General features: G+C 41.7%; 1 protein-coding gene across 1 annotated transcript in view; it reads right to left on the bottom strand.

The window, feature by feature from the left end:
* itga9 (integrin subunit alpha 9) overlaps positions 1–27,746 on the bottom strand; it is a 377,946-nt gene that overhangs the window by 176,664 nt on the left and 173,536 nt on the right. Inside the window, exon 16 of the mRNA XM_033020414.1 lies at positions 11,604–11,756. Coding sequence (XP_032876305.1) covers positions 11,604–11,756 — 153 coding nt within the window. The remainder of the gene's footprint in view (positions 1–11,603; positions 11,757–27,746) is intronic.

The raw sequence follows: 27,746 nt of genomic DNA, 5'->3' as shown, positions 1-27,746 counted from the left end.
AACAGCATCCACGGACTCTCCTTTCGCTATCCTGCTACTTACTTCTTTACAGAATTCCAACAGATTTGTCAGGCAAGATCTCCCCTGAACAAAACCATGCTGACTTTGGGCGATTTAAACATGTGCTTACAGGTACCCTGAAACCTCATCCTTAATAATGGACACACAAATCTTACCAACCACTGAAGTCAATCTAATTGGCCTATATTTCCCTTTAATTTGCGTCGTTCCCTACTGAAACAGTGGAGTTACATTTGCAATTTTCCAGTCCTCTGGAACTATTCCTGACTCTAACAATACGTGAAACATCACTACTAACGCCTCCACAATCACCACATTTAACCATATAACCATATAACAATTACAGCACGGAAACAGGCCATCTCGGCCCTACAAGTCCGTGCCGAACAACTTTTTTCCCTTAGTCCCACCAGCCTGCACTCATACCATAACCCTCCATACCCTTCTCATCCATATGCCTATCCAATTTATTTTTAAATGATACCAACAAACCTGCCGCCACCACTTCCACTGGAAGCTCATTCCACACCGCTACCACTCTCTGAGTAAAGAAGTTCCCCCTCATGTTACCCCTAAACTTCTGTCCCTTAATTCTGAAGTCATGTCCTCTTGTTTGAATCTTCCCTATTCTCAAAGGGAAATGCTTGATCACATCAACTCTGTCTATCCCTCTCATCAAAGCACATTTACTTCTTTCAGAACCCTGGGTCGTAAACTATCTGGTCCAGGTGATTTATCTAAGCTCAGACCTTTTGGCTTCCCAAGCACTTTCTCTGTAGTAATAGTGACTGCACTCACTTCTGACTTTCTTGAATTTCTGGCATATTGCTGGTGTCTTCCACTGTGAAGACTGAAAACTTATTCAGTTCATCCGCCAATTCTTTGTTCATCCAAACTACTTCCACAATGCTATATTTCAGTGGTCCAATGTCCAGTCTTACCACTCTTTTATTCTTTATACATCTGAAAAAAAACTTTTTGTTTTATTTCATCTTTTATATTATTGCCTTCACATTTCAGCTTTTCTCCCTTTATTGCTTTTTTAGTTGCCATCTGTTTGTTTTAAAAAGCTTCCCAATTTTCTAGCTTCCCATTAAATATTGTCATATTATAAGCCTTCTTTTTAAGGTCTACGTAGTTTTTGATTTCCTTTATCAGCCACGGTCACCTCATTCTCCCCTTAGCATGTTTCTTCCTCTTTGGGATGAATAGATCCTGCATTTTTCAAATTACTCCCAGAAACTCCTGCCATTGCTGCTCCACCGTCATTCCTGCTAGGATCCCCTTCCAATCAACTTTAGCCAGCTGTTCAAGAAGGAACTGCAGATGCTGGAAAATCGAAGGTAGACAAAAATGCTGGAGAAACTCAGCGGGTGCGGCAGCATCAATGGAGCGAAGGAAATAGGCACCGTTTCGGTCCGAAACCCTTCTTCAGACTTTAGCCAGCTCTTCCCTCATGCCACTGTAGTTACCTTTACTCAGCAGTAATACTGATACATCTGATTTTGGCTTCTCCCTCTCAAAATGCAGGTTGAATTCTATCATGTTATGATCACTGCCTCCTGAGGGTTAGTTAACCTGATCACTGCCTCCTGAAGGTTAGCTTCCCATTCAAATCTAGTTCATTACACAACAGCAAATTCAGAATTGCCTATTCAGTAGTGGACAGTTGCAAGCTGCTCTAAAAAACTATAATGTCAGCATTCTAAAAATTACTTCTCTTGGGATCTAGTACCAAACCTATTTTCCCTATTTTCCCATAACGTCTACCTGCAAATTGAAATCACCCATGACTACTGTAACATTGCCTATCTTGCATGCATTTTCTACCTCCTGATGTGATTTGTACCCTATTGCCTGGCTACCTTTCAGAGGCCTGTATATACCTCCATTCCTTGTATGTAAATACTTGGCCAATAAACATTCATTCATTCATTCATTTAAAGTGATTTTACTCTTGCAGTTTCCTCCCAACACAGCTACCCCACCAACTCTGCCTGTCTTTTCAATGGGATGTGTACCCTTGAATGTACAGCTTTTACCTCTGATCCTCTTTCAGCCATGACTTAAGGTGCAGAGTGAAAGATTTAATAGGAAGCTGGGGGGGCAACCTTTTTAGGTGGGAGGTATTTTGAACGAGCTGTCAAATGAGGTAGTTGAGGAAGTTACAATCAGAACGTTTAAAAAAACATTTGGACAAGTACATGGATAGGATAGGTTTAGAAGAATATGGCCAAATGCAGGTAGGTGGGACTAGTGTAGATGGGACATGTTGGTCAGCATGGGCAAGTTGGGCCGAAGGGCCTATTTCCATGCTATATTACTCTATGCCTCTGTGATGCCCATAACGTTGTGCCCACAAATTTCTAACTGCGCAATAAGCTCATCTACCTTGTTTCGTATACTGCATGCATTTAAATATTATACCTTCAGTTCTGCATTCACTATGCCCCTTCTCCAATTACTTCTTCATGTTGCCTGACATGGGACTCTTATCCTTCTCTAAACTTCCTGTTCTATTCATTATTCTGGAGACTTCAGAAACCTCTCCTGCACCTTATTCCCTTTAACTCAATGCATACTTTTCCAATCTGTTGAACCCCCCACCCCCCAGCTATTTCATTTAAAGCCCCATCTGCAGCTCGAGTTATGCAATTCGCCAGAACCCTGGTCCCAGCCGGGTTCAGATTAAATCTGTCCCATCGGAACAGCACCCTCCTTCCCCAATACTATTGCTAATGCCCCACCAGTTTAATCCCATTTCTCCCACACCAATCTCTGGGCCACGCGTTCAACTCTCTAATCTTGTCAACCCTTTCCTACTTTGTTCGTAGCTCAGGTACCAAACCAGAGATTGTTACCTATTTGCTTCTGCTTTTAATTTAAATCCTAGCTGCTCAAATTCTCTCGGCAGAACCTCTATCCTTGTTCTACCTGAGTTGTTGGTACCAACATGGGCCATGACAACTGGATCTTTTCCTTCCAACTCCAAATCCCTCTGCAAGTCAGATGAGATGTCCCGAATCCAGGTATCTGGCAGGAAACACATCCTTCAGGAATCTTGATCATCGTGCCTATTCCCCTGACTATATGATCCACAATTACAAGTTCATGTCTCTTCTCTCCCACCTCTTGTTTGGCTCCCTCATCCACGGGACTCATTTTTGGGTTGCTCATCCTTCCTTCTGCCTCCAATCTCGTCCACATAAGGAGCAAGAATCTCAGACCTGTTAAGCAAGCTCAAGGGCTCTTCCAACCCTGCCACTAGCAAGATATCTTATTTCATTGAAGTAGCATGAATCTGGAATATTTGCACAGATTTTCGGTCATTGCCGAAAACAGTCTGGAGTATTTGCACACTTTTTCGGTCATTACCGAAAAAAACCCGATAAAGTTCTGCCATAAGGAGAGAGTAGCGACTGGTTCCAGAGACAGTGGGTTTGCTGTAGACTGAGGAGATGTTGAGAAAACTAGGATTGTGTCTACTGTAGATGAATGAGAGGTGATCTTACGTAAACCTACAACATTTTTAAAGGTCTTGTTGGACTGAAGTAGGAAGTTCCCCTGGAAGAAGTCTCAGGACAAAATTTAGGACTGGGAGAAATGTCAATGCACATGGTGGTGAACCTTTGGAACTCTCCATCCTCGAGGCTGAGGAGGTTTCACCATTTCATCATTTCCTCTGATCGCTGGCCCGCCGACTGTTACATCCTAAAGCCGCGGTCTGCAGAGCCTGGGATCCCTTGTTGGGGACCCCGGAGTAGAAGAGCTCCGACCGCCGGTCTTCGGCCGACATCACCTTCAAGCCGCGGTTTGCGGTGCTTCTAGCCCTGGCGCGGCGGGGACTTAGACCTTCGACCGCCGGCCTGCGTGGCTACATCATCTTGAAGCCGCTGTCTCCAGCAGGGAAGTTCCGATTCGGGACTTACCTTGCCTGTACATCTGGCCGCCCGCAGCAGCGACTGCGGAGGTTTGTGGTCCCGACCACGGGGGAAAATGGAGGGGGGCTGACTGAACTTTGTGCCTTCCACCACAGTGATGAATGCTGTGGCGGATGTTTTTGTGTTAAATTTTTATTGTGTACTGTGTGTTCTTTTTTATTGTACCGCTGCTGGCAAGTTCATTTCACTGCACTTCATTGTGTATCTGATGAATAAATCTGACTATTGACTATTGACTATTGCAGTTGGTTAAGATTGGTATATTTCTGGTTATTAAAGGAATTAAGGGATATGGGGACAGTGGCACTGGAAGATCAGCCATAATTTTGAAGAATGGAAGAAAAAGCTCAAAGTGTAAAATGGCCAACTACTGCACCTAACTCTCATGTTCTTAATAGCTCTGAAAGTGTATCAGTACAAGGGGAGATATATTTTGCCATTGAGAAAACAAGACAACATTGTTTCCTTTGGGTAAAAAACAACCAGCTGGAGGAACTCAGTAGATCAGGCAGCATCTGTGCATCTGGGGCCAATCACGATCAGGAACCATTTCCAGTCTGTCCATTTCCCTCTATAGATGCTGCCTGACCCATTGGGTTCCGCTAGCACTTTTGTTGTGCTCAAGATTCCAGCATCCATAGTCTCTGTATCTTGAGTTTCCTGTGGGCCCTGACTTACAAAATTCTTAAGGGGTTGGACAGGCTAGATGCAGGAAGATTATTCCCGATGTTGGGGAAGTCCAGAACTAGGGGTCACAGTTTAAGGATAGGGAAGTCTTTTAGGACCGAGATGAGAAAATCATTTTTTACACTGGTGAATCTCTGGAATTCTCTACCACAGAAGGTAGTTGAGGCCAGTTCATTGGTTATATTTAAGAGGGAGTTAGATGTGGCCCTTGTGGCTAAAGGGATCAGGGGGTATGGAGAGAAGGCAGGGATGGGATACTGAGTTGGATGATCAGCCATGATCATATTGAATGGCGGTGCAGGCTCGAAGGGCCGAATGGCCTACTCCTGCACCTATTTTCTATGTTTCTATGTCTTATTTACAACAGCAACCCGCCACCCTATTTTGTATTGGGTTTTTATGCACAGTCTGGATGGACTTAGTTCTTTGTAACCTGGCCATAGCTGCTGGGGATTTAAAGGAGATTGTGACTTGAGAATATGTGAAGAGGCATGACGGTTTCATGGTGGTAGGGGTGAGAGAGAAGGAAAGTAGAAACAGTGTTAGCATATCAGGTCAACGGTTAAATAGTTCTAATGAAAAGTAAACAATGCAAAAGTTAAGCAAAGATAGACACAAGGTGCTGCAGTAACCTGCCTGATGCTGCCTTCATTTTCTGTTTAATTTAGATTACAAAAATAGCAGTGCTTGTGGATTGGGATTTCTTTGATTGAAAGTTGGTATAAAAAATGTCAGAAAAATATATTTTTTTAATATAATGCCAATATGATCAGGATGTTGAATGTAATGGTGCTATTGATTGAGCATCTTCAGCAAAGGAAATATTCATTTGTCAATTAAATGCTGTTTTAAATGCTGATTTTAAAGTAGTAACTAGGTCCAATTCCTGTTGAAATTTATCTTATTTGTCACTTGTAAAAGTGCAATATCTTACTTGTTATTCTTCTTGCTGACTATGTGATGGGCAAAATATCAAAAGAAATTCCATCACCATGCTGGATTTCCACTGTCCTCGGGGTGTAAGAGCATCTGGACACCATATGGAAGTACTAATTCCCTTTTTAAAATCTGAAGATTTTCCAATTTGTATTTTTAAACAAAAGGATGGCGAATGTTGCCGAAAATAACTTCAGCAAGTGCTGAACAAGTATTAGAATTCTGAGAGCGTCAAAGTACCATTTTAGGTGACCGGATCTCTGAGTTATTTATGAACTGATCATTCTCAGAAAATAATTGTTACAGCTGTTTGGTATTATAACTTCGTCTGAGCAACACAGTTCCAAGACATTTGGTGGAAGAGTCTGCGAGTCTGGTGATAGCTGAGTCAGAAGAATGAAAAAAACAATTTTTAAAGCTTCAGTATCTAATTTAACCCAAGTTAAAAACATTAATAATTACATCTGAACTCATCAATGTTCAGTCGCCAGTGTCGCTGTTTTACACCATAATTTACACATTAATGTGAAAAGATCTCACTCTTACAACCCTGTGATACTAAAGACTATTGGTGTCAAATCATCTTCAATGTGAGTTCACAAGAGATTAGAGTCGCATTACATCAGGTGTGAATATGTTTTCAAATAATTCCAAGACTTGAATAGAAGTATATCAAATTAGGCGAGGCTGACAGTCCAAAACTTATTCCCAGGGTGTAAAGGTCAAAGATTAGATGGCATAGCTTTAAGGTGCGATGGCTGGAGATTTACAGAGATGCATGGGGCAACAGATGGTATTGGGCATCTGAAACACGCTGCTTGGGGTAGTGGTGGAGGCAGATGCAATAATAGAGGCTTTTAGATAGGCACATGGTTATGCAGGGAATGAATAGATATGGATTGCAAGCAGAAGAGATTAATTTAATTTAGCACCATGTTCAGCACAGGCTTAATGGGCCGAAGGGCTTGTTCCCATGTTATATTGTTTTATTTTCGATGTTTTATATTGCTGGACTGTCAGTGACATTTTAAAGCATTTTGAATTTTGTAATGTTCTCAAAATGCAGGCACCTCCACATTTTTGAGCAATTAGGGCTTGTCATTGGAATATTGGATCACATGAAAAACTTGCATTTTTAATGCCTTTTCTAACATTGTTAAATGCCTTAATGTGATTGACATGAGTATCTCGTGCATCATGTGACTGTTCATGCATCAAGAGTTACATGTACAGAGTTCCAAAATACAGCATGGAAACAGGCACTTTGGCCCAACTTGCCCACACCGAACAACACGGCCCATCTACACCTGCCTGCATTTGGCCATTTCCTTCCAAACATTCTATCCATGTACCTGTCTAGATGCCTCTTTATCATTGCAAGATTACCTGCCTCAAGTACCTTGTCCAGCAGCTCTTTCCATACACCCACCACCCTTTGTGTAAAAAAGATCCCCTCAGATTCCTGTTAAATCTTTCTCCTCACCTTAAACTTATGTCCTCTGGTTCTTGATTCTCCTACTTTGGGCAAAAGGCTCATTTACCCGATCAAGTCTAATGATTTTGTACAGCTCTATAAGATCACCACTCATCCTCCTGCGCTCTGTAGGAATATAGTCCTAGCCTACTCAACCTCTCCCTATAGCTCTGGCTGTCGAGTCATGGCAACATCCTCATAAATCTTCTCTGCACCCTTTCCAGCTTCCATACTGCCTGCAGATTTTGATGAATGTTCATATAACCGCCCAAACTCTGCAATGCAGCCTCAGTCCTTTGAATTTTTGAGTCTTTTTTGCAGACAAGCAAAGCTTTGCCATCAAACTCTTCAGGCCACATAGATGGTAATACTTTGATCTGACAACTGAAGATTCAAATGCTTAATAGCTGTTTCCTTATTAAAACAACTAACATTGGGTTTCAGCAACTAAGTTACAGAGAAAGGTTGAACAAGTTAGGGCTTTATTCTTTGGAGCGCAGAAGGTTAAGGGGGGACTTGATAGAGGTCTTTAAAATGATGAGAGGGATAGACAGAGTTGACGTGGATAAGCTTTTCCCACTAAGAGTAGGGAAGATTCAAACAAGGGGACATGACTTGAGAATTAAGGGACAGAAGTTTAGGGGTAACATGAGGTGGAACTTCTTTACTCAGAGAGTGGTGGCTGTGTGGAATGAGCTTCCAGTGAAGGTGGTGGAGGCAGGTTCGTTTTTATCATTTAAAAATAATTTGGATAGTTATATGGACGGGAAAGGAATGGAGGGTTATGGTCTGAGCGCAGGTATATAGGGGAGAATACGTGTTCGGCACGGACTCGAAGGGTCGAGATGGCCTGTTTCCGTGCTGTAATTGTTATATGGTTATATGGTTATTGAGGGTACTGTCAGTGAGGAAATTATACAACAAGCTATATGTTCCTTAATTAATTTCTTTGTTTTTGATTTACTCATTTTTGTTTACTTTTTCTCTTAATTTCTGATGCAGAGCCTAATTCATGGTTATTAGAAACACAGAAATATAGTAAATAGGTGCAGGAATAGGCCATTCGGCCTTTCACGCCAGCACCAACATTCAATATGATCATGGATGATCATCCAGAATCAGTTCCCTGTTCCTGCTTTCTCCCCATACTCCTTGATTCCCTGAGCACTAAGAGCTATATCCAACTCTTTCTTGAAAACATCCAGTGAATTGGTCTCCACTGCCTTTTGTGGCAGAGAATTTCACAGATTCATAACTCTCTGGGTGAAAAAGTTTTTCCACATCTCAGTCCTAAATGGCCTACCCCTTATTCTTAAACTGTGACCCCTGGTTCAGGACACCCCCAACATCGGGAAAACATTTCCTGCATCTAGCCTGTCCAATTCCTTAAGAATTTTATATGTCTCTATAAGATATAACCATATAATATAAACATATAAGATCCCCTCATCCATCTAAATTTCAGTGAATATAAGCCCAGTCAATCCATTCTTTCATCATATGACAGTTCCGCCATTCTGGGATTAACCTGGTGAACCTACGCAGCACTCCCTCAATAGCAAGAGTGTCCTTCCTCAAACTAGAAATCCAAAACTGCACACAATACTCCAGGTGCGGTCTCACCAGGGCCCTATAAAACTGCAGTAGGACCTCCTTGTTCCTATATTCAAATCTTCTCGTTATGAAGGCCAACATGCCATTTGCTTTCTTCACTGCCTGCTGTACCTGCAAGCTTACTTTCAGTGACTGATGTACAAGGCCACCCAGGTCTCGTTGCACCTCCCCTTTTCCTAATCTGACACCATTCAGATAATAATCTGCCGTCTTGTTCTTGCCACCAAAGTGGATAATCTCACATTTATCCACTTTATACTGCAGAATTATTAAATACTGGAGCTAGGGTCAAAGAAGAAGGGAGCAATTGCAATTAAAATTGATTTTCTGGTTAACCTGAAGATAGGGCCATTCAAAGATCAGCATGCCAGTCTTTGTGTAGAACCACAGTTGATGGGGGAGATATTAAATGAATTGTCGCTGGAGTTTGGATGGAAATGGGGGGACCTCATTGAAACTTATCGAAAAGTGAAATGCTCGGAGAGGATGTTTTCTTGAGTGGGAGTGTCTAGGACCAGAGGCCATAACCTCAGGATAAAAGGATGTTACTTCAGAAAGGAGACAAGGAGGAATTTATTTAGTCAGAAGGTGGTGAATCTATAGAATTCATTGCCACAGACGGCCAAGTCAATGGATATTTTTTCTGTGGGGATTGACAGATCCTTAATTAGTACAGGTGTCAGGGGTTATGGAGAGAAGGTAGGAGCATGGGGTTGAGAGGGAAAGATAGATCAGCCATGATTTAATGGTTGAGTAGACTTGATGGGCCGAATGGCCTAATTCCGCTCCTAGAACTTATGAACTGATGAATCAAGACCTCAAGGAGATTGAGGGGGGATCTTATAGAAACCTACAGGAAGATTGTTCCCGATGTTGGGGAAGTCCAGGACAAGGGGTCACAGCTTAAGGATAATGGGGAAATCCTTTAGGACCGAGATGAGAAAAACATTTTTCACACAGAGAGTGGTGAATCTCTGGAACTCTCTGCCACAGAAGGTAGTTGAGGCCAGTTCATTGGCTATATTTAAGAGGGAGTTAGATGTGGCCCTTGTGGCTAACGGGATCAGGGGGTATGGAGAGAAGGCAGGTATGGGATACTGAGTTGGATGATCAGCCATGATCATATTGAATGGTGGTGCAGGCTCGAAGGGCCGAATGGCCTACTCCGGCACCTATTTTCTATGTTTCAATGTTTCTGTGTTTCACCTTTATCATCTAATCACCTATCAGGACTAAAAGTAGTCCATTGTCCAAACTGTCCATATTATTTTCAATACTTAAATGCCTTGATTCATCAGTTCATGTTAATAAAATGGTTGGCCCATATTCCATCTAATTGTGCCAAGTTTTGAATTTGCTTGAACGGTAAAGGATTGCATAGACTGGTTATTAAAATAATATTTTCATTAATCCTTCAATTTATCAAAGTCTTTGTAAAGTCTTAATTTTTAAACAATATCTACCAAAATATAGGTAATTATAGTCAAAATGTAATCATTGGAAAATGAAACTTAGATTGAAGAACATCAAGTTACATCGTATGTGCAATGATTTTGCACATTTTTCATAGATCATCTTCATAGATTGAAGATGCATCACAGTAACAGGCACTTTGGTCCATCCTGCACTAGCCATCAGGCACATGTGTTTACATTAATCCTATCCTGAACTATTTTATTAGAATCATAGAATCATACAGCATGGAAACAGGCCCTTCAGGAAAACTTGCCCATGTTGACCAAGATACCCCATGAACGCATCCTACCTCCCCACATTAGGCCCATATCCCTCTAAACCTTTCCTATTCATATACCTGTCCAAATGTCTTTTAAATGCTGTTATAGTTCCTGACTCGACCAGCACCTCTGGTAGCTAATTCCGTATATCCACCGGGTGGAAAAAGTTACCCCTCAAGTTCCTATTAAATGTTTCCCTTTTCAACTTAAACCTATGTCCCCTGGTTCTTGATGCCCCTACACTAGATAAAAGACTCTGTGCATCTACATTATCTATTCCCTCACGATCTTATACACCTTGATAACATCATGCCTCATCCTGCACTCCAAGAAATAAAGTCCTAGCCTGTCTAACCTCTCCCTACAGTTCAGGCCCTCAAGCCCTGGCAACATCCTTGCAAATCTTCACTCTTTCTAGTTAAACTACAGCAGGGTGACCAAAACAGAGCACAGTACTACAAACTGTGGCCTCATGGAGGAGTTTGTGAAAGGGATGATAGTGGTTTCTTTATCCATTATCAATAACACACTGTTTACTGCTTTAACTTGTAGTGCATAGATAGCAAAACATATATTAAGGTGCTTCAGTAGAATGGGAAAATGCCATCAGATCCATACAGCCATATTGGTACTCCCAGATGAAGCCCTCACCACCATCTTGTACAACTATAACATCCCAAATTCTATACTCAAAACCCTGAATGAAGGCAAATGGGCAGAAAGCCTTCTTGACCATCTTCTCTACTTGTGACTTTCAAGGAACTATGTACCTGCATTCCAAGGTCATCTCCCCACATCTCCATCAACATATCCCACATTACCACTCATCTGCACACCAGGAGCGATTTACAGTGGCCTGTTAACCTACCAACCTGCATGTTTTGGGGATGTGGAAAAGGGAGCACCCAGTAGAAACCTATGCAGGCACTGGGAAAACATAATCACAAACTACACAGAATTGAACCGGGTTCCCAAAACCTGTGAGGCACCAGCTCAAACCTGCACCACTGTTTGGACATAAAAGTGTTATCACATCCCTTAACAGGTTACAGCAGATCGACTACCAGTCACCGTTCACTGAGCAATACTGTTCAGAGCATTTGTTTCATTTTGGGAAAACTATAGTAATGTTTTGGGAGAAAAAAAATGATACATGCTATTGCTGCATTCGAACAATTCAATCTTAAATTTTACCTGGTTTCGTTGAGCCAGTTTATGACCTTTTTTCCAACGCAAGATTGGTTTTAATGCTGGAAGCTCTTTCACAGACTGGTCACCAATTATATGCTTGCCCAAGCTGTAGGTTACTTCAAAGACAATTGGTGCAATCACATCCTTCACCTGCCGCTGTAGATAAAAGAAATAATTGACTTAAGAAACTTAAAGCATATGGGAAGACTTCTCAAAGATAATCTGGAATAAAAGGAATACGTAGGTCCACAGATAATAAGAACTGGTCCTGAACTTTATTCATCTGTAACAAAAGGACTTTACCATTAATACAAGCCATTAATCCAAGAGCATTTGGTAATAAAGATTCTTCTCATTTTAAGACCGAGGGCTAACCCATCTCCTCAAATTAATATTTTTAATCTGAATGTAATTTACAATGTAATTGGACTGGAATCATAGTTATGCAGCACAGAAAATTGTCATTCAAACCAACTGGTCTTGGTCGTCCAAGCTGCCTTCGTGAACTAATCCCATTTGCCCGTGTTTGACCCACATAGCTCTAAATCTTTTCTGCCTATATATTTGTCCAAATGTCTTTTTTACATTGTAATACATGTTCTCTGGCAGCTTGTTCCATATACCACCACATCACACCACCTTGTGCACCTCATTGCTGAAAGAACCATCCTGGTCAAGAATGAGAAATTGCACCCCTCCGCACACCTCTGTGGCCTTCTCCGTATCCAATAGGAAGTTAATTGCTATGTTTTAAATCACAACAGGCAAAGAGCTTTTCTACAAAGCATTTCAAACCCTTCAGCAGTTCGTGGTTCTAGAAAAATAAATTATTTCTTTGGTACAACATTTTCTCTGTAACTTTATTTTGGGCGGCAAGTTGGTGCAGGGGTAGAATTGCTGCCTTAGAGACCTGGGTTTGATCCTGACTACAGGTGCTGTCTGTACGGAGTTTGTACGTTCTTCCCGTGATCGTGTGGGATTTCCCAGGGTGTCCCGGTTTCCTCCCACACTTCAAAGACGTACAGGTTTGTAAGTTAATTGGTTTCAGTAAAAATTGTAAATTGTCCCTAGTGTGTCAGTTAGTGCTAGTGTATGGGAATTGCTGATTGGTACGGGCTTAGTGGGCTGAAGGGCTGGCTTCAACGCTGTATCTCTAAAACTAATGTCTGGTTTGCAATTATATCAAGAGAAAGCTTCCATAGCATTCTGACTGACTGACCACAATAAATAAATCTATGAGAAAGCTACCTGGCAATGCTGCAAACTGCTCTTGCATAGCTTCAGCATGTGGCTTCTTTACTGTAAATCTGCTCTGAAGAGAATTCAAAGCACCAGATATTCCTTGATCTCCAAAGACTTTTTTTTTTTGTCTAATTGTAGTCCTGTAGGTCTGTGTCCAAGATGGCTGCCGTGAAGGGAGAGTGGACGCTGGCGCGCTTTGGCTGCCGCTGCTCTCTCTTCACACTGTGTTTTTGATTTTCTGTTTTTGGATTGAATTCTGTTTTTAATTTGTGTCTCTGTGATGTCTTTATTACTTGTTATATTCCGATTATATGTTTTTATTCCGATTACTATGTAAGATGTCCTTGAGATGTCTGAAAGGCGCCCATTAAATAAAATTTATTATTATTATTATTATTAAAGACGTACAGGTATGTAGGTAAATTGGCTTGGTAAACATAAACATTATCCCTAGTGGGTGTGTAGGACAGTGTTAATGTGTGGGCATCGCTGGTCTGCGCCCACCTGGTGGGCCGAAGGGCCTATTTCCGCGCTGTATCTCTAAACTAAACTAAACTAAACTAAACTGAGCAATATCATTGTGAACAGTGTCCAAGGTTTAGAATTTGAGCTAAATTCCCAACTGCAGAAAGGTGAAGCAAAAAGAGTGAGAAACCTGTAAATTGTTTTAAGATCATATGACATCTCGTTGGCTCTATTTCATGCTTCAAAAAAATAAAGTCCTAGTCAAGAACTGATTAGGGATTGTCAGTATGGTGTTATGCTGCCCATGCTGTGAGATCGAGGGGTAGAATTACACGTTTCCCTGAGTGAGGCCACACTGATATACAGGGAGGAGGAGGAGTCGAATGGCCCGGTTGCCTTAAATTGACTGTGGCAGTTAGGACGTCACGACACACATTGATTAGATCCCCTTGGAGTTCGGCATGGAACCCCGGTTGTTATGATCATATTGAATGGCGGCGCTGGCTCGAAGGGCCGAATGGCCTACTCCTGCACCTATTTTCTATGTTTCTATGTTATGCCACTGGAAGAATGTGATTAAGCTATAGAGGAGGCAGAAAAGATTCACAAAAACATTGCCTAGACTGGAGATCTTGAGTTGGATAGGCTGGGACTGTTTTCCCTGGAGCAAAGCAGGTGGAGGCATGACTTTATAGAGTTAAACATACAGAGGGATCTTGAGGCGCAAGTCCTAGCTCCCTGAATGTGGCAACACTGATGGGTAGGGAACAGATAAAGAAGGCACATAGCATGCTTGCCTTCATTAAAAGCTGGCAAGTCATAAAACTCTATAAAACTTTGGTCAAGCCACATTTGGAGTACTGTGTATTTCTGATCGCCACAATACAGGATGTGGAGACTTTGGTGTGTATGCAGAAGAGGCTCAGAAGAGGTTGCCTGGAATAGAGAGAATTAGTTATAAGGAAAGGCTAGACAAACTCAGATTGTTTTCTCTGGAACGTCAGAGGTTGTGGGGAGACTTGAATGAAACATGTAAGATTAAGAGAGGCATAGATAGGGTAGACAGTCAGACATTTTTCCCCAGTGTGCAAATGTCAAATACTAAAAGGCTTAGCTATAAACTGAGGGGGAAGTTTAAAGGAACTGTACGAGTCATCATTTTTACACAGAGAGTGATGGGTGCCTAGATTGGTGCACGCAGATGCAATAGCAATTTTTAAGAGGAAATTAGGCAGGCACATGCTTAGCAGGGAATGGAGTTTATGAACCATGTGCACGCTGATGGGATTACTTTCATTTGGCATCATGGTCAGCACAGATATTGTGGGCTAAAGGGTTTGTTTATGTACTTTTTCTGTTCTATATTCTATGACATACGAAATATATCCTTTTTCATTCTACAAGGTGGTATCATGTTTCTTTTCCACCCATCTGGGAGGAAATTATCTTAATTTATCAATTCATCCAAATGGATCACCTTGAAGAATGCACAATTTATCAGTCTGCATTGTGTTGAAGTCTTATCATTTTAGCATAGTCAAAGAGAAAACGTTGGTCCCACTCAACATCCACTTTACACAAAATATAGCTGCTAAGTTATAATCTGTGTTCCATAACATTCAGTTGAGTTTACTTTAGAGATACAGCATGGAAACAGGCCCTTCGGCCCACCGAGTCCGTGCTGACCAGCGATCACCGTGCTAACCCACTAGCACACAAGGGACAGTTTACTATTTGTGGCAGCCAATTAACCTACAAACGTTTATGTCTTTGGAGTGTGGGAGGAAACCAGAGCACCCAGAGAAAACCCACACAGTACCAGGGAGAACGTGCAAACTCCATACAGTCAGCACCCATAGTCAGGATCGAACCTGGGTCCCTGCCGTTGTAAGGCAGCATCTCTACCGCTGTGCTGCCTCAACCTGTTTTACCTGTTTTCAAATTGACAATAAGATTGTCATCTTTAATAAGATGCACAATAAGATACTCAGCTTGTTCGTATGAGGAAGCTAAAATGCGGGAAGCAGAGAAAAAGTGATATCTAAAATCAAGAACCACTGATGCTAGGACATCTCTACACCTCTGTCACCTGTGTGAAAGGAAATTTCGAGCCCAGCTACCTGTGACACCTACAACACTCCCTAGAGCCCTGCCGCCCACTGTGTCAGTCCTGCCCATGTTGAACATCCCAAAATGCAACACCTCACATTTCCCTGTATTAAATTCCATCAACTATTCTTCAGTCCATCTACCCAACCAATCAAGACCCTACTGCAATTTACTATAGCCCACTATCTACAATACCACCCACTTTGGTGACAACTTCTACCTACTTTCGACCTAACTTCTAGGTAACTTCTACCAACACTCCCCTCCCCCTCCCCCCCCCCCCAGCTGATTAACCTGTCCCTCAACTATTCAGATTATATCCCTCTTGAGTTCACACCTTCCCCAGCCAACAATGGGTCCACCAGGGCACCACCCTGCCTGAGGTCCTGATTGGTCTTGGTCTTTTCTCAACTCCAGAGTCACAGAGTCATAGAGCGATACAGTGTGGAAACTGTATTGGGCCTTTGGCCCAACTTGCCCACACAGGCCTACATGTCCCAGCTACACTAGTCCCACCTGCCTGCGCTTCTCCAAACTGTCCTATCCATGTACGTGTCTCAGCTCTTCACCTCCCCCCACCCCTACTTTCCATCTGAAGGGTCCTGACCCAAAACATCACCTATCCTCTTTCTCCAGAGATGATGCCTGACCCGTTGAATTACTCCAGCACTTTGTGCTAACCAGACATCATGTTCCGCACACACATTTTGGGCCTAAAGGCCCATTCCTGTGCTGTACTGTTCGATGTTTTATAACATATTCCATTGTACGTTATCCTTAAATAACAAAGAGGTTTCACTTTTACAGACATCCTTAATCAAATTTGAACATGTCGAAAATACACAATATGGTAACCATGCCTCCACAGTATTGTATGGAATGGTATTAGAAGCACAGGAAAAAAAATTACTACAACTGGAAAGAGGGGAAACTAGTTATGCCATTCTTAGGAATGAATGTATGTATGTAGATCGAACTTTGGAACTTAATATTATGGAAACTAGTTCATATGAAGGGGTGTCCATAGCTCAGGCATTCAGAGACCTGGATTGGTCTGAAGTCCTGTAAATCTGCACTAGAATCTGTCTTGTATTGCGATTAAATTATAATTAAACAGCTTGTATTCCAAAACAAATGAAGATCTAATTATTTTTTTCCATAGGTTGTTGTTTTACTGGTGTCACTCCTCAGAGCTTCATAATCACAACATCTGTAAAATGCTATTTCACCTTCACTCAATTATTGAATAATTCTGAAAAATTATTTTAAATTCAATTTTATTGAAAGCTGTTAGCTTACTAGATCTGACACGAACTAAATTAGGAGTGTAAAGTTCAAAATCTAAGTCATTACCTAATTAAATTCTGCTTTCAACGACAAGGCAGTTTAATTTAAAGGATGGACTTGGCAAAGTACTTAAATTAATTAAAATAAATAATAAAGGAATGCATAAGCAACAAAGCAATATTGGAGTAGAAATTCATCTCTAGTGATATATGTAATATGGCAGTGCACAATTTCAAAGGAATTAAATTTCTGATCCAGAAAACAATGCTGATTCTATGACAATGTGTGCGTATGAACAAGCTTCTGCTGATCAAGTTTAATTCTGAAATTCTCATTTACAAATACTAAAAGCACTGTATTTCAACCTTTCTTAGCCTTCATATCCTCGCGCTTCTACAATCCCCTATCATTTCATTTGATTCTTGCTAAATGAAAAATGTGATAAAGTTCTTCTAATATCTACATGGTGAGGGGTTGAATGTTAAATATACAATGATTTGGAAAAGATACATCTATTAATGTTTATTAACAAATACAGTAAGGCTTCATTATAACGGATCATTGGGGGGTGGCGGGGAGTAGAAACAAGGAACTGATGATACAAGTTAATACACGAGTTGCTGGAGTAACTCAACAGGTCAGGCAGCATCTCTGGAGAACATGGAAAGGTAACATTTTGAGGCGAGATCCTATCTTCACACTCTCGGGCTAGAGCTGGGCCTGGATTCTAGGTGAGTTGACAGCACCAGCCTGTGGGCAGGTGGGGGAGAGGCGAGCATCAGTGGAGTCATTGGGCGTGGCCCAACGGCGGCCGGGCTGCGGGTAAGCATCAGCGGTGGCGGAGAGGGTCACATGCGCGGCCGAGGCATCTGCATGCGCCAGCGGTGGAAACAGTGGGTCCAGCCTGGAAGTGGCCGGGGAGGCAGTACAGGCCAGGTATGGCGTCGGCAGTCTGGCCTGGAAGTGGCCGGGGAGGCGAAGCAGGCTGGGGTTAGCATCGGCAGCCCGGCCTAGAAGTGGCTGGGGAGGCGGAGCAGGCCAGGGATGGTGTCTGCAGCCCGGCCTAGAAGTGGCTGGGGAGGTGCAGCAGGCCAGGGATGGTGTCTGCAGCCCGGCCTAGAAGTGGCTGGGGAGGTGGAGCAGGCCAGGGATGGTGTCGGCAGCCCAGCCTGGAAGTGAAGGTTGGAAGGTCTATCAGCTGTAATCGAAATACATTATAAAGTGGTTTGTAATAACAAGGGTTTACTGTATAGAAATAAGATTAGATGCATGCCTTTGGTTACAAGTTTTGGTGCTAATGAGTTCCCCAAAAGTAAAGCCATTAAGTCACTGTAAAAACAAAAGACCCAGAAAATGGATAATGCTTATTCACTTATTAATGTGATGCATGTTCCAGCTTATTATACTTTGAGCCAGTTTGTGATCCCAGTCATTTTGTCAATCAAATTTCAAAAGTATTGAAAAATACATACATTTGCTTTTTTACAATGGCATGAAATGCTGTTACAGGGCCACACAGCCCTTTAAAATGTCTTCACATCGATTGAGGGACAGACCCATTCTCTCATTCCCTGGCATGCCTGCACGTATAAAGCGTATTGGCAAACTTCTCAAAATAATCATCCTGTAGAACAGAAAGTTCATACAGCCAATACAGAATCTGGCTGGTAGTTTCCCAGCAAGACAATGTACAAAGGGCCTATTCCGTGAAAGTTTCTCTTCAGCAATGGCTAAAATCCCATTTGATTTACACCTATGTTTTGACAACAAGCATCTCAGTGATAGTTTATTAATCCTTGAGGCATACGTTATTAATTTTTGCTCTCAGATTTGGATAAAAAGAGCTGGTCTTACTGTAAATAAAAACCATAATACTTTGGTTAACAAGAATGGAAAATATGAACACTTTTCCCAGAAAGTTATTGAAAGACATTGAAAGGGCATGTTGGACCTGAACTGTGAGCTGCAAATATTATTAGTGTGGAGATTCCCCAGATTAGGGCTGTGTTCCTGCCACAGTGCTCCCCACAAGAGTGAAAGTGTACTTGGCTTATGTGATTTTGGCCAAGCCTAAGCAACCAAAGAGGTAACATTTACATGTTTGCCACCTTGGCGTGGGATTCAGGCGTTAATGGGGAAATGGAGAGTATGGGCAAGCAACACCAGGGATATATGCAAAGTGGTGACTGCATCAACTGACCTGATGCTAATAAATTCGCTTCCCACTGATATTGCAAACCTCACCAGGTCAGCATTGTTAAGCACTGTCAATCCTGGTGTAAGCACTAGGGCTGAATCACTAATAGGCTGTAGTCACCGCACTCCCAAATTTATTCTGAAAAGGACTGGAAAATACGTGTCTATCCAAGTGATACATCCCAGATCTTGTAAGAGTCAAGACAAGAGTCAAGAGTCATCTATTGCCATACGTCCTGAAATGGAACAATGAAATTCTCACTTGCAGCAGCACATCAGATATGGAAACATAGTACTCTGAAAACATATAATAAACATAAAAACAGTATACAAAAAACAAACAAACAAATAAACAAACAATAATAGTGCAAAGTCAAAAATAATAAGTTTTTGTAGTTTGGAGCCTATTTGGAGGTTGTAGTGTTTAATAGCCCAATGGTTGTAGGGAAGAAGCTGTTCCTGAACCTGGATGTTACAGTTTTCAGGCTCCTATGCCTTCTTCCTTATGGCAGGGTAGAAATTAGTGTATGACCAGGGTGGTATGGGTCTCTGATGATGCTGGATACCTTTTTGAGGCAGGAACTTCTGTGGATCCCTTCGATGTTATGGGGGTCAGTACCTGTCCTGGATTAGGCAGCGTTCACCACTTTTTGCAATCTTCTTCATACCTGGGTATTCAAGTTACCAAACCAGGCCATGATGCAACCAGTCAATATGCTCTCTACTGTACATCCATTGAAGTTCAAAAGAGTATTTGTTGACATACCAACTCTCCTCAATTTTCTCAGGAAGTAGAGACTTTCTTTATCATTGCATCAGTGCTGTGTCCAGGACAGATCTTCAAACTTATTCACTCCCAGAAATTTAAAGCTTTTGAATTTCTCCACCATCGTCCCGTCGATGAAGACAGGTTGGTGGATCCTCGACCTTCCTCTTCTAAAGTCCACAATCAGTTCCTTGGTCTTACTGACGCTGAGAGCCAGGTTGTTGTTCTGGCACAACTTGGTCAGTCGCTTGATCAGCCTCCTCTACCCTGACTCATCGTCATCTGTAATTCATCCAGCAATGGTGGTGTAATTGGCAAACTTGAAGATGGAGTTGGAACTGTATCCAGCTACAGTCATGAGGAGAGAGGGTAGCGCAGGGGTTGAGCATGCAGCCTTGAGATGCTCCCATGCTGATGGTTATCGAGGAGAAGTGGTGCTGTTGGTGAGGAAGGTGTGTTGGTGAGGAAGGCGAGGGCCCTGTACAAAGGGATGCACAGAGACGCAGTTCCGTGAGCTTGGTAACCAGCTTGGAGGGGATGATAGTGTTGAATGCCGAGCTATGGTCAATGAAAAATAGCCTGACGTATGTGCTTTAATTGTCCAATGGGTCCAGTGCAGAGTGGCGAGCCAGTGAGATTGCATCCTCTGTTGACCTGTTGTGGTGGTAGGCAAATTGTAATGGGTCGAGGTTTTTGTTAAGATAGGAGTCGACATACACCATAACCAACCTCTCAAACCACTTCTTCACCGCGGATGTTAGTGCCACCAGTCGGTAGTCACGGATGCACGTCACCTTACTCTTCTTGGGCATCAGCATTGTTGATGCCCTCTTAAACCAAGTGGGAACCTCAGACCTCAGTAATGAATGGTTGAAGATGCCCGCAAAAACTCCAGCCATATTAAAAAAAACTTTCCACCTCTGCTTTTCTTCGGCTGTTGAAATTCTGATACAGAGCCACAGCTTTAATATGCTACGCAACAGATGCAAAATCAATCAAATTTCTCCTGCAAACATGCAAGAAATATTATTGGTATTCTCAGCGCATTTGGTTCAGAAACACAGAGGCTGCAGCAGTAATGTTGGTGGGGATGCAAAGCAGATTTGACATCCCTGCAGCAACATCTAAGTATGTACACATACTGCAGAAGCCGCGTGGACCAGGAATTTAGGAACATTCTTTACAGACCAATAAAATTTAAGGGAAATTGAAAAGCCAACAAACTGCAGGAAGTCTGAAAATATAATGGAAATGCTAAAAGCACTCAGTATGGCAGATTGCATTGTGGAGCAAGAAACGATGAATATTTCAGCCAATGGTCCTTCATCAGAACCAGGCTGTTCTTCTTCAATTCACTGACTGTGAGTCTGGCAGTGAAGTAACCATCAAGCTTACGGTCCAGATGTCTCTGATCTTGCCTCCTTATTTCTTGGCCACCTCCAGAACTACAATACCATACTATCCACTGCATGTCCCCATTGCAGCCCTGCCAATCAAACCCAAAGCTACCTCAAATGGAAGCCACTATTCGATGCAGAATTTCAGTGAAAAACACTGCTTTTGAAGTTTCCATCATGGTGGGACATTGAGCTTGAACTAATAAATAATCCCTGTATGGATTCACCTTGAATCCCCGAGTTTCGCAACAATTAGGAGTGTCACCTTTAATATAGGGTAACTGTAGGGCGCCGTGGCTACAGGAGAAGCCTCCAAGGTGGGGGAGCGATGAGGACGGCAAGACCCAGCGGACAGTGCCCTTCAGGGGGTAGTGGCCAAGCCTTCCCCTGCTCATTGGACCGCGGTCTGAAAGAGGGAACCCGCCGAGCCACTGCTGCTCGTCCACCAAAGACCGGGAGGATGGAGGCAGCGACGACGACGGACGTGGTTGGAGAGGTGAGGGAACTGGGATCTGACCTACCACGCCTTCAAGGTCAGCTGTGGGAGGTACCTCCAGGACACAAAGGTGGACAGATGAGGAGAGGATGTCGGTTGATAGTCGACCAAGGAAGGCATTGGCTACAGACCCGCATCCGCCTGGGGCTTGTCTGGATCAAACAGTATTTATAACCACTCAAGTATGGACTGGATTTGGAAAATGGCACCAAGACAAGGCGCTTTTTGCATGCGGGCTAAGTGGACAATTTCTGTACAATCGCTGATCAGGGTATGGCAATACTCTACAGGACTGTTTGTAAGAAAATAATTTCACTGTGCGTTTGCACATTGCTTATGTGACAATAAAGTACTATTGAACCACTGTTCTCCCTTTGTCTCAGACAAAATTGGTTTGCCCCTTTGCTGAATCACTGATTTCCAGTGGTAAAGAATTTCTGAGCCAGTGACTTGAATTAGGCTTCAGAATCCCATGACTGGCAAAGTCAAAACTCCATTTCAATTCATAAGCGTTTTAAAGGCACGTGGAATTGATTATGTCAAAATTTTGATAAAAACATTAAATTTCTCTGCCAGGAAATGTTATTATTGGAACAAAATTCTCAAAAGATGGCTACATTGAAAATGAATTGGCAAATCTTATAATACAGATTTTTCGTAACTCAATCATGGTGATTACAAGAAATCACTCGCAGTGGTGCAGTGGGAGGGTTGCTGCCTTACAGCGCCAGAGACCCGGGTACGATCCTGATTATGGCTGCTGTCTGTGTAGAGTTTGCACATTCTCCCTGTCAACCCGTGGGTCTCCGATTTTCTCTGGGTGCTCTGGTTTCCTCCCAACATTCCACAGAAGTACAGGTTATAGGTTAATTGGCTTTGTCAATTATCCCTACTGTATAAGATAGTGTGTGTGCGATTGTTGGTCGGCGTGGACTCGGTGGGCCGATAGGCCTGTATCCACACTGTATTTCTAAATTAAATTAACTAAACAAACCTACCCATGATCTCGGACAAAAACATTTAAAATTCTGTTCTGTTTCTGGCTGTGTTTGTGGCACATGACAAGGAGAGGGAATATTAATGGTTTTGTCAAAAGTTTTAGCTGTTGCTTCAGCTCCACAGATTGGTTTGGTAAGTAAGAATTTCCAAACTGGATTGAAATTATGCTTGGATTGGGATTATTTATCTGTGGCTGAGAAGAGTGAAACAAAGGGATTATACCATGGATCCAGGCCTACACGTCGCCAATGTTGGGGGAGTCCAGAACTGTTAATACTGGCTAAATTAAAGATAGCATAAACTGGAAGATCCCTGCACTTGTCAGAATCATTTAACCATTGTCAGCTGAAATTTACAGGCTTTGGATGGCGCCAGCCAGTCTAGGCTCAGACTGGTATGCAGGATGGTGATGGTTCCAGGTGTTTTCCTTGTATCTCCTAAATTGATAAAATGTATAGCAGTTTTGCAAACGAACCCTAAATGCATCATTTCGATTGGATCGCTGCAAGGGCATTGCAAATAGTATAAATAATGTTGCGAGACGGTCATCCTGTTAATTGATGATTGGACGAACTGTTCAGCCTTGGAGAAATTGTTTGAATCTCAGGGCACATGTTTCAATGTTTATTCTTGTTTGCTTCTTTCTAGAACTTTCTTTCAAATACATTGTATTGGTTACTGTATTATTGGGTTAGGGAAATGTCTATCATGTACCGTGTTAATCGATATCTGTTATTGGACTGTATAGAGACCACCCTCTGTAAAAGATAGCTCCCACGAGGTCCTGTGTAAATCTTCTGGGAGAACGCTTAGGACTGCATGACCTTTTGGAGTGTCTCTGCTTGCACGAGGCTAGGAGGGCTTGGCCAAGCAGATACAAGGATCAAACCCGCAGTGGTTAGATATAGTAGTGGGGAACTGTTATTGTGTTTTTCCAAAATAAAGTTTAGATGCGCAAGTGCTTGACTCAGTATCTTATTGACTGAAACTAGACTGGGGGGAAGCTTAGAACGAGCTATTCACAGAACCAGGGGTTCTGTAAACAGTTTTAGAATAAGGGGTAAGCTATTTAGAACAGAGATGAGGGAAATCTTTTTCACACAGAGGGTAGTGAATCTGTGGAATTCTCTGCCTCAGAAGGCAGTGGAGGCCAATTCTCTGGATGCTTTCAAGAGAGTGTTGGATAGAGCCCTTAAAGATAGCGGTCAGGGGATATGGCGAAAAGGCAGGAACGGGGTACTGATTGTGGATGATCAGCCATGATCATATTGAATGGCTCGAAGGGCCGAATGACCTACTCATGCACCTATTGTCTATTGATGGACTCAACAGGGTTGGCTGTGAAGCCCACATCGTTGAATTGCTGCAAATGGTTCTATGGCATTGATTCAAACAAGAAGAGCCAAATTGTTGATGAGGCTGGTGACAACTGAAAATGTTTAACCCAATAGTCGAGGATGGGAGAAATCAAAAATAGTTCAAACGTTCCTTAAACTAGGAAATTCAATTTGCAATATTCTATAACAGAAAATAATCTCAATATTATTTAAAAGTTAATTGCCTGACTGCAATTTTATAGGACAGGATCTCATCTATGGAATGCACACATCAGGATTTCACCGTGTATATATATATACTGTGAAATCATTATATATATATATATATATATATGTGTGTGTGTGTGTGTGTGTGTGTGCGTGCGTGTGTGTATATATATATATATATATAAAAACATATTAATTGCTTTTTGCTATATATATATATATATATATAGCAAAAAGCAATTAACAAGAGTTTCCATAGGTATTTAAAAAGAAGAAAAGAGTTAACAAAATGAGTGTTGGTGCTTTCAAAGTGGATCTACAGAATTGTTAACTAAAACAAATAGATGGCAGTGGAAGTAAACAGGCAACATGTATCAGTATCAAGGGTGCATGTAAAATCCCAGAAATAACTGTAAATCCAGAAATGGAACGGAGAGACGAACTGGGAAATTTACAATCAGCAACAATGTGGTACTGAGCAATTGTTGGTAATGCAGGCTGGAGGTCCTGGTGCATTGCCTCCTGCAATCTTAAAAAGGCAGCTAGAAAAGTTTAAGATAATCAAGCAAAGTCAGTGTGGTTTTCTGAAAGAAAATCATGTCTAACCATGTATTGGGACTCTTTTAAATGTAAAAAGTGTTGTGGATAAAGGAGAACCAATGTATGTATTAGATTTCCAGAAAGCATTTAATAGTGTTACATCAAAAGTTACTTTGGAAATTAAAAGCTTTTGATTTAGGATGTAAAATATTGGCATGGATAGAAGTTGGCTGACTTAGAGGAAACAGAGAGTTGGCATAAATAGATCCTTTTCTAGTTGGCAGGATGGCCGAAATGGTGAGCCACTGAAATGAGTGCTGGGCCTCCACTTTTTGTAATGAATCTAAAGACATGAATAAAGACACCAAAAGTTAAGTTGCAAAGTTTGCTAATAATGCAAAGGTAGGGAATAAAGAATGTTGTGACGAGGGCAATTAATAAATATGTTAATTAAAAGGGCAAAGAACGGAGTATAAATGTGATAAAATGTGTGATTACGCATTTTAGTCAGAAAAATAATATTATTTAAATGGTTAAGAGATGACTGGACTGTTAGGGTTTGACTGTTCAGGTGCATGATACACAAAGTGTATTCACATCATTGCAACTAATTAGAAAAGCAAACAGAATGCTATTTTTATTGCAACAGGAATTGAACACAAAAGTAAGGATGCTATACTATAATTGTAAAGGGTATCGATGAAATATTTGGAGTAAAGTGTATGGTATTGGGCATCTTATTTAAGGAAGGATGTTACAACATAGAAGCAACATACAAGGATAGGAAATGTCCTTCCAGTTTACCACATCTGGATTGACCATGATGACAATCTAAACTAATCCCATCTGCTTGCACATTATCCATTTCCCTCAACCTGTTCCTGTGCCTCTTAAACATTGTCATTGTATCTGCTTCTACCATTCCTGGTACCTACCACTCTCTGTGGTAACTTGCCTTGGACATCTCCTTTAAGCGTTCCCAAGATTGAAGGTAAGCATGCGATATGCTTTCTTCACCACTTATTCAACATGTGTTGCCACTTTCAAGGACTTGCATTCCAAGATCCTTCCATTGTTCCATTGGATCTGAATATTTACTGGATACTTTCCTCTTATACTTGACCTCCCAAAGTGCATCAACTCACACTTGTCTGGAATAAACTTAATTTGCCCCTTCCCTGCCAAAATCTCCAACGATTAATGCAAGAAAGTTTATTAATTAAGTCTGGAATGAGCGGGCTATCTTTTGAAGAAACCATTGCTTGAGTCGTCTCCTCCAGAGATCAGACGAACAAGAGGGATCTGGATTGAAATATGTAAACAGGGTGAAGGTTGGAGAGGATATTTCCTCTTTTGGAGCAATAGAATCATAGTTGTACATCCACCATCAATCACCCATTCACACTAGTTCCATGTTGACCCACTTTCTCATCCAGTCCCAATCTAGATTTTCGACGCCAATCCACCTAGTAAAAACCTGCATTTCTTTGGGTGTGGGAGGAAACCAGTGCACCTTAAGGAATCCCATGCGATCACAGGAAGAACATGCGAACTTCACACAGACATCTGAGGTCAGAATTTAACCTGGGTCTCTGTTGCTGTGAGGTAGCAGCTCAGTCAGCTGTGACACTGCATCGCCCAATCACAAAATGTTAATTTATATTTTTGTACAGATCTGCAAAATACCGCCATGTTCTTATAGGTATTATTACCATAACAATCAACCACTAAAATGGTTAATGTTTCACAGGGGTCGGCGCGGACTCAGTGGGCCGAAGGGCCTGTTACCATGCTGCATCTCTAAATGAATATTTGCCTGCGTCTGGCCCATATTCCTTAAAATAAATCGGGTCAGCACAGTGGCGCAACTGTAGAATTGCTGCCTTACAGCGCCAGAGACCTGGGTTCAATCCTGATTACGATTGCTGTATGTACGGAGAATTAACATACTTCTTGTGACCGTGTGGGTTTTCTCTGGGTGCTCCAGTTTTCATTGAAAAGGCGTGCAGGTTGGTAGGTTAATTGGTTTCTGTAAATTTCCCCCAGTGTATAGGAAGTGAAACTAGGATGACATCGAACTAATGTACGGTGATCGTTGGTTGGATACGACTCGGTGGGCCAAAGAACCTGTTTTCACAATGTATCTCTAAACAAAACTAACCCTTTATCTGCCCAACAAACCAAATTTAGCAATAAACCTCTGAGATGGTGACAACTATGGCAGCAACTATGTTAATGATGGCAATTGTGATGGCAAACATAATAGAGATAATAAATTATATTGACAATGGCAATGATTGTTTTGTAATTGGGATGACAATATCAATAGAAATGATGGCAATAATGATTAACAAAGCATGGTAATATTCATAGCTCCATTCAAATTATCGGCACTTTTTAACAGAGGTATGCAACACCGTAGATCAATGGTCATCATAGAGGTTAGAGTCAGGGAATTGTTTGGTGATCCATGTTGTTGGAAACCATTAAATTAATGGCTACATCCATTAATATTCTGTGAATTTTCATGCAGCTTGGTTGGTGATATTTTATTACATTCAGAGTGTGCGCCCAGATTCTCGTACTTTCAGAGCATGAAGTGCAGCATTTTGTCATAAACAAATGACACACTGTTTCCAGTTTTATGCACTATTTTCAATTACAGGCCTGCAAATGTATGACATTTCTATAAGCAGAAGAATAATGTTTGAAAAGACCAAGCCCTGCTGGTCTACAACTTGTAGGAAGGAAAGAAGTGATTGCAAACTCAGGAAACTCCCAGTGATGAGACGGTAAATGATTAATCTGGGCTTTCAGAAACACCTGGGTAAATCAACCGTATGATGTTTGGAACAAAAAACTACGGATGCTGCAAATTTGAAATAATAACAGAACATTCTAGAAGCAAGCTGCATCAGTAGAGATATCATGTCAACACTCCTGATCAAAGGACCTTCGCCAGAAGTAGTAAAATGAGGAAAAAAGCATGTTTGAAGTTGTGGAGGGGAAAAAAAGTGACAGAATAGTGGGAATGTCTGACACAAAGTTGTTAAGGTAACAATTACTTTGAAAAACAGATAACTGGAAAAAGAGCAAAACAAGCAA

This window comes from Amblyraja radiata, chromosome 4, assembly GCF_010909765.2.
Source record: "Amblyraja radiata isolate CabotCenter1 chromosome 4, sAmbRad1.1.pri, whole genome shotgun sequence".
In the NCBI taxonomy this organism is placed as follows: Eukaryota; Metazoa; Chordata; class Chondrichthyes; order Rajiformes; family Rajidae; genus Amblyraja; species Amblyraja radiata.
The sequence above is the reverse complement of the archived record's forward strand: the minus strand, read 5'-3'. Positions and strand labels throughout refer to the sequence as shown.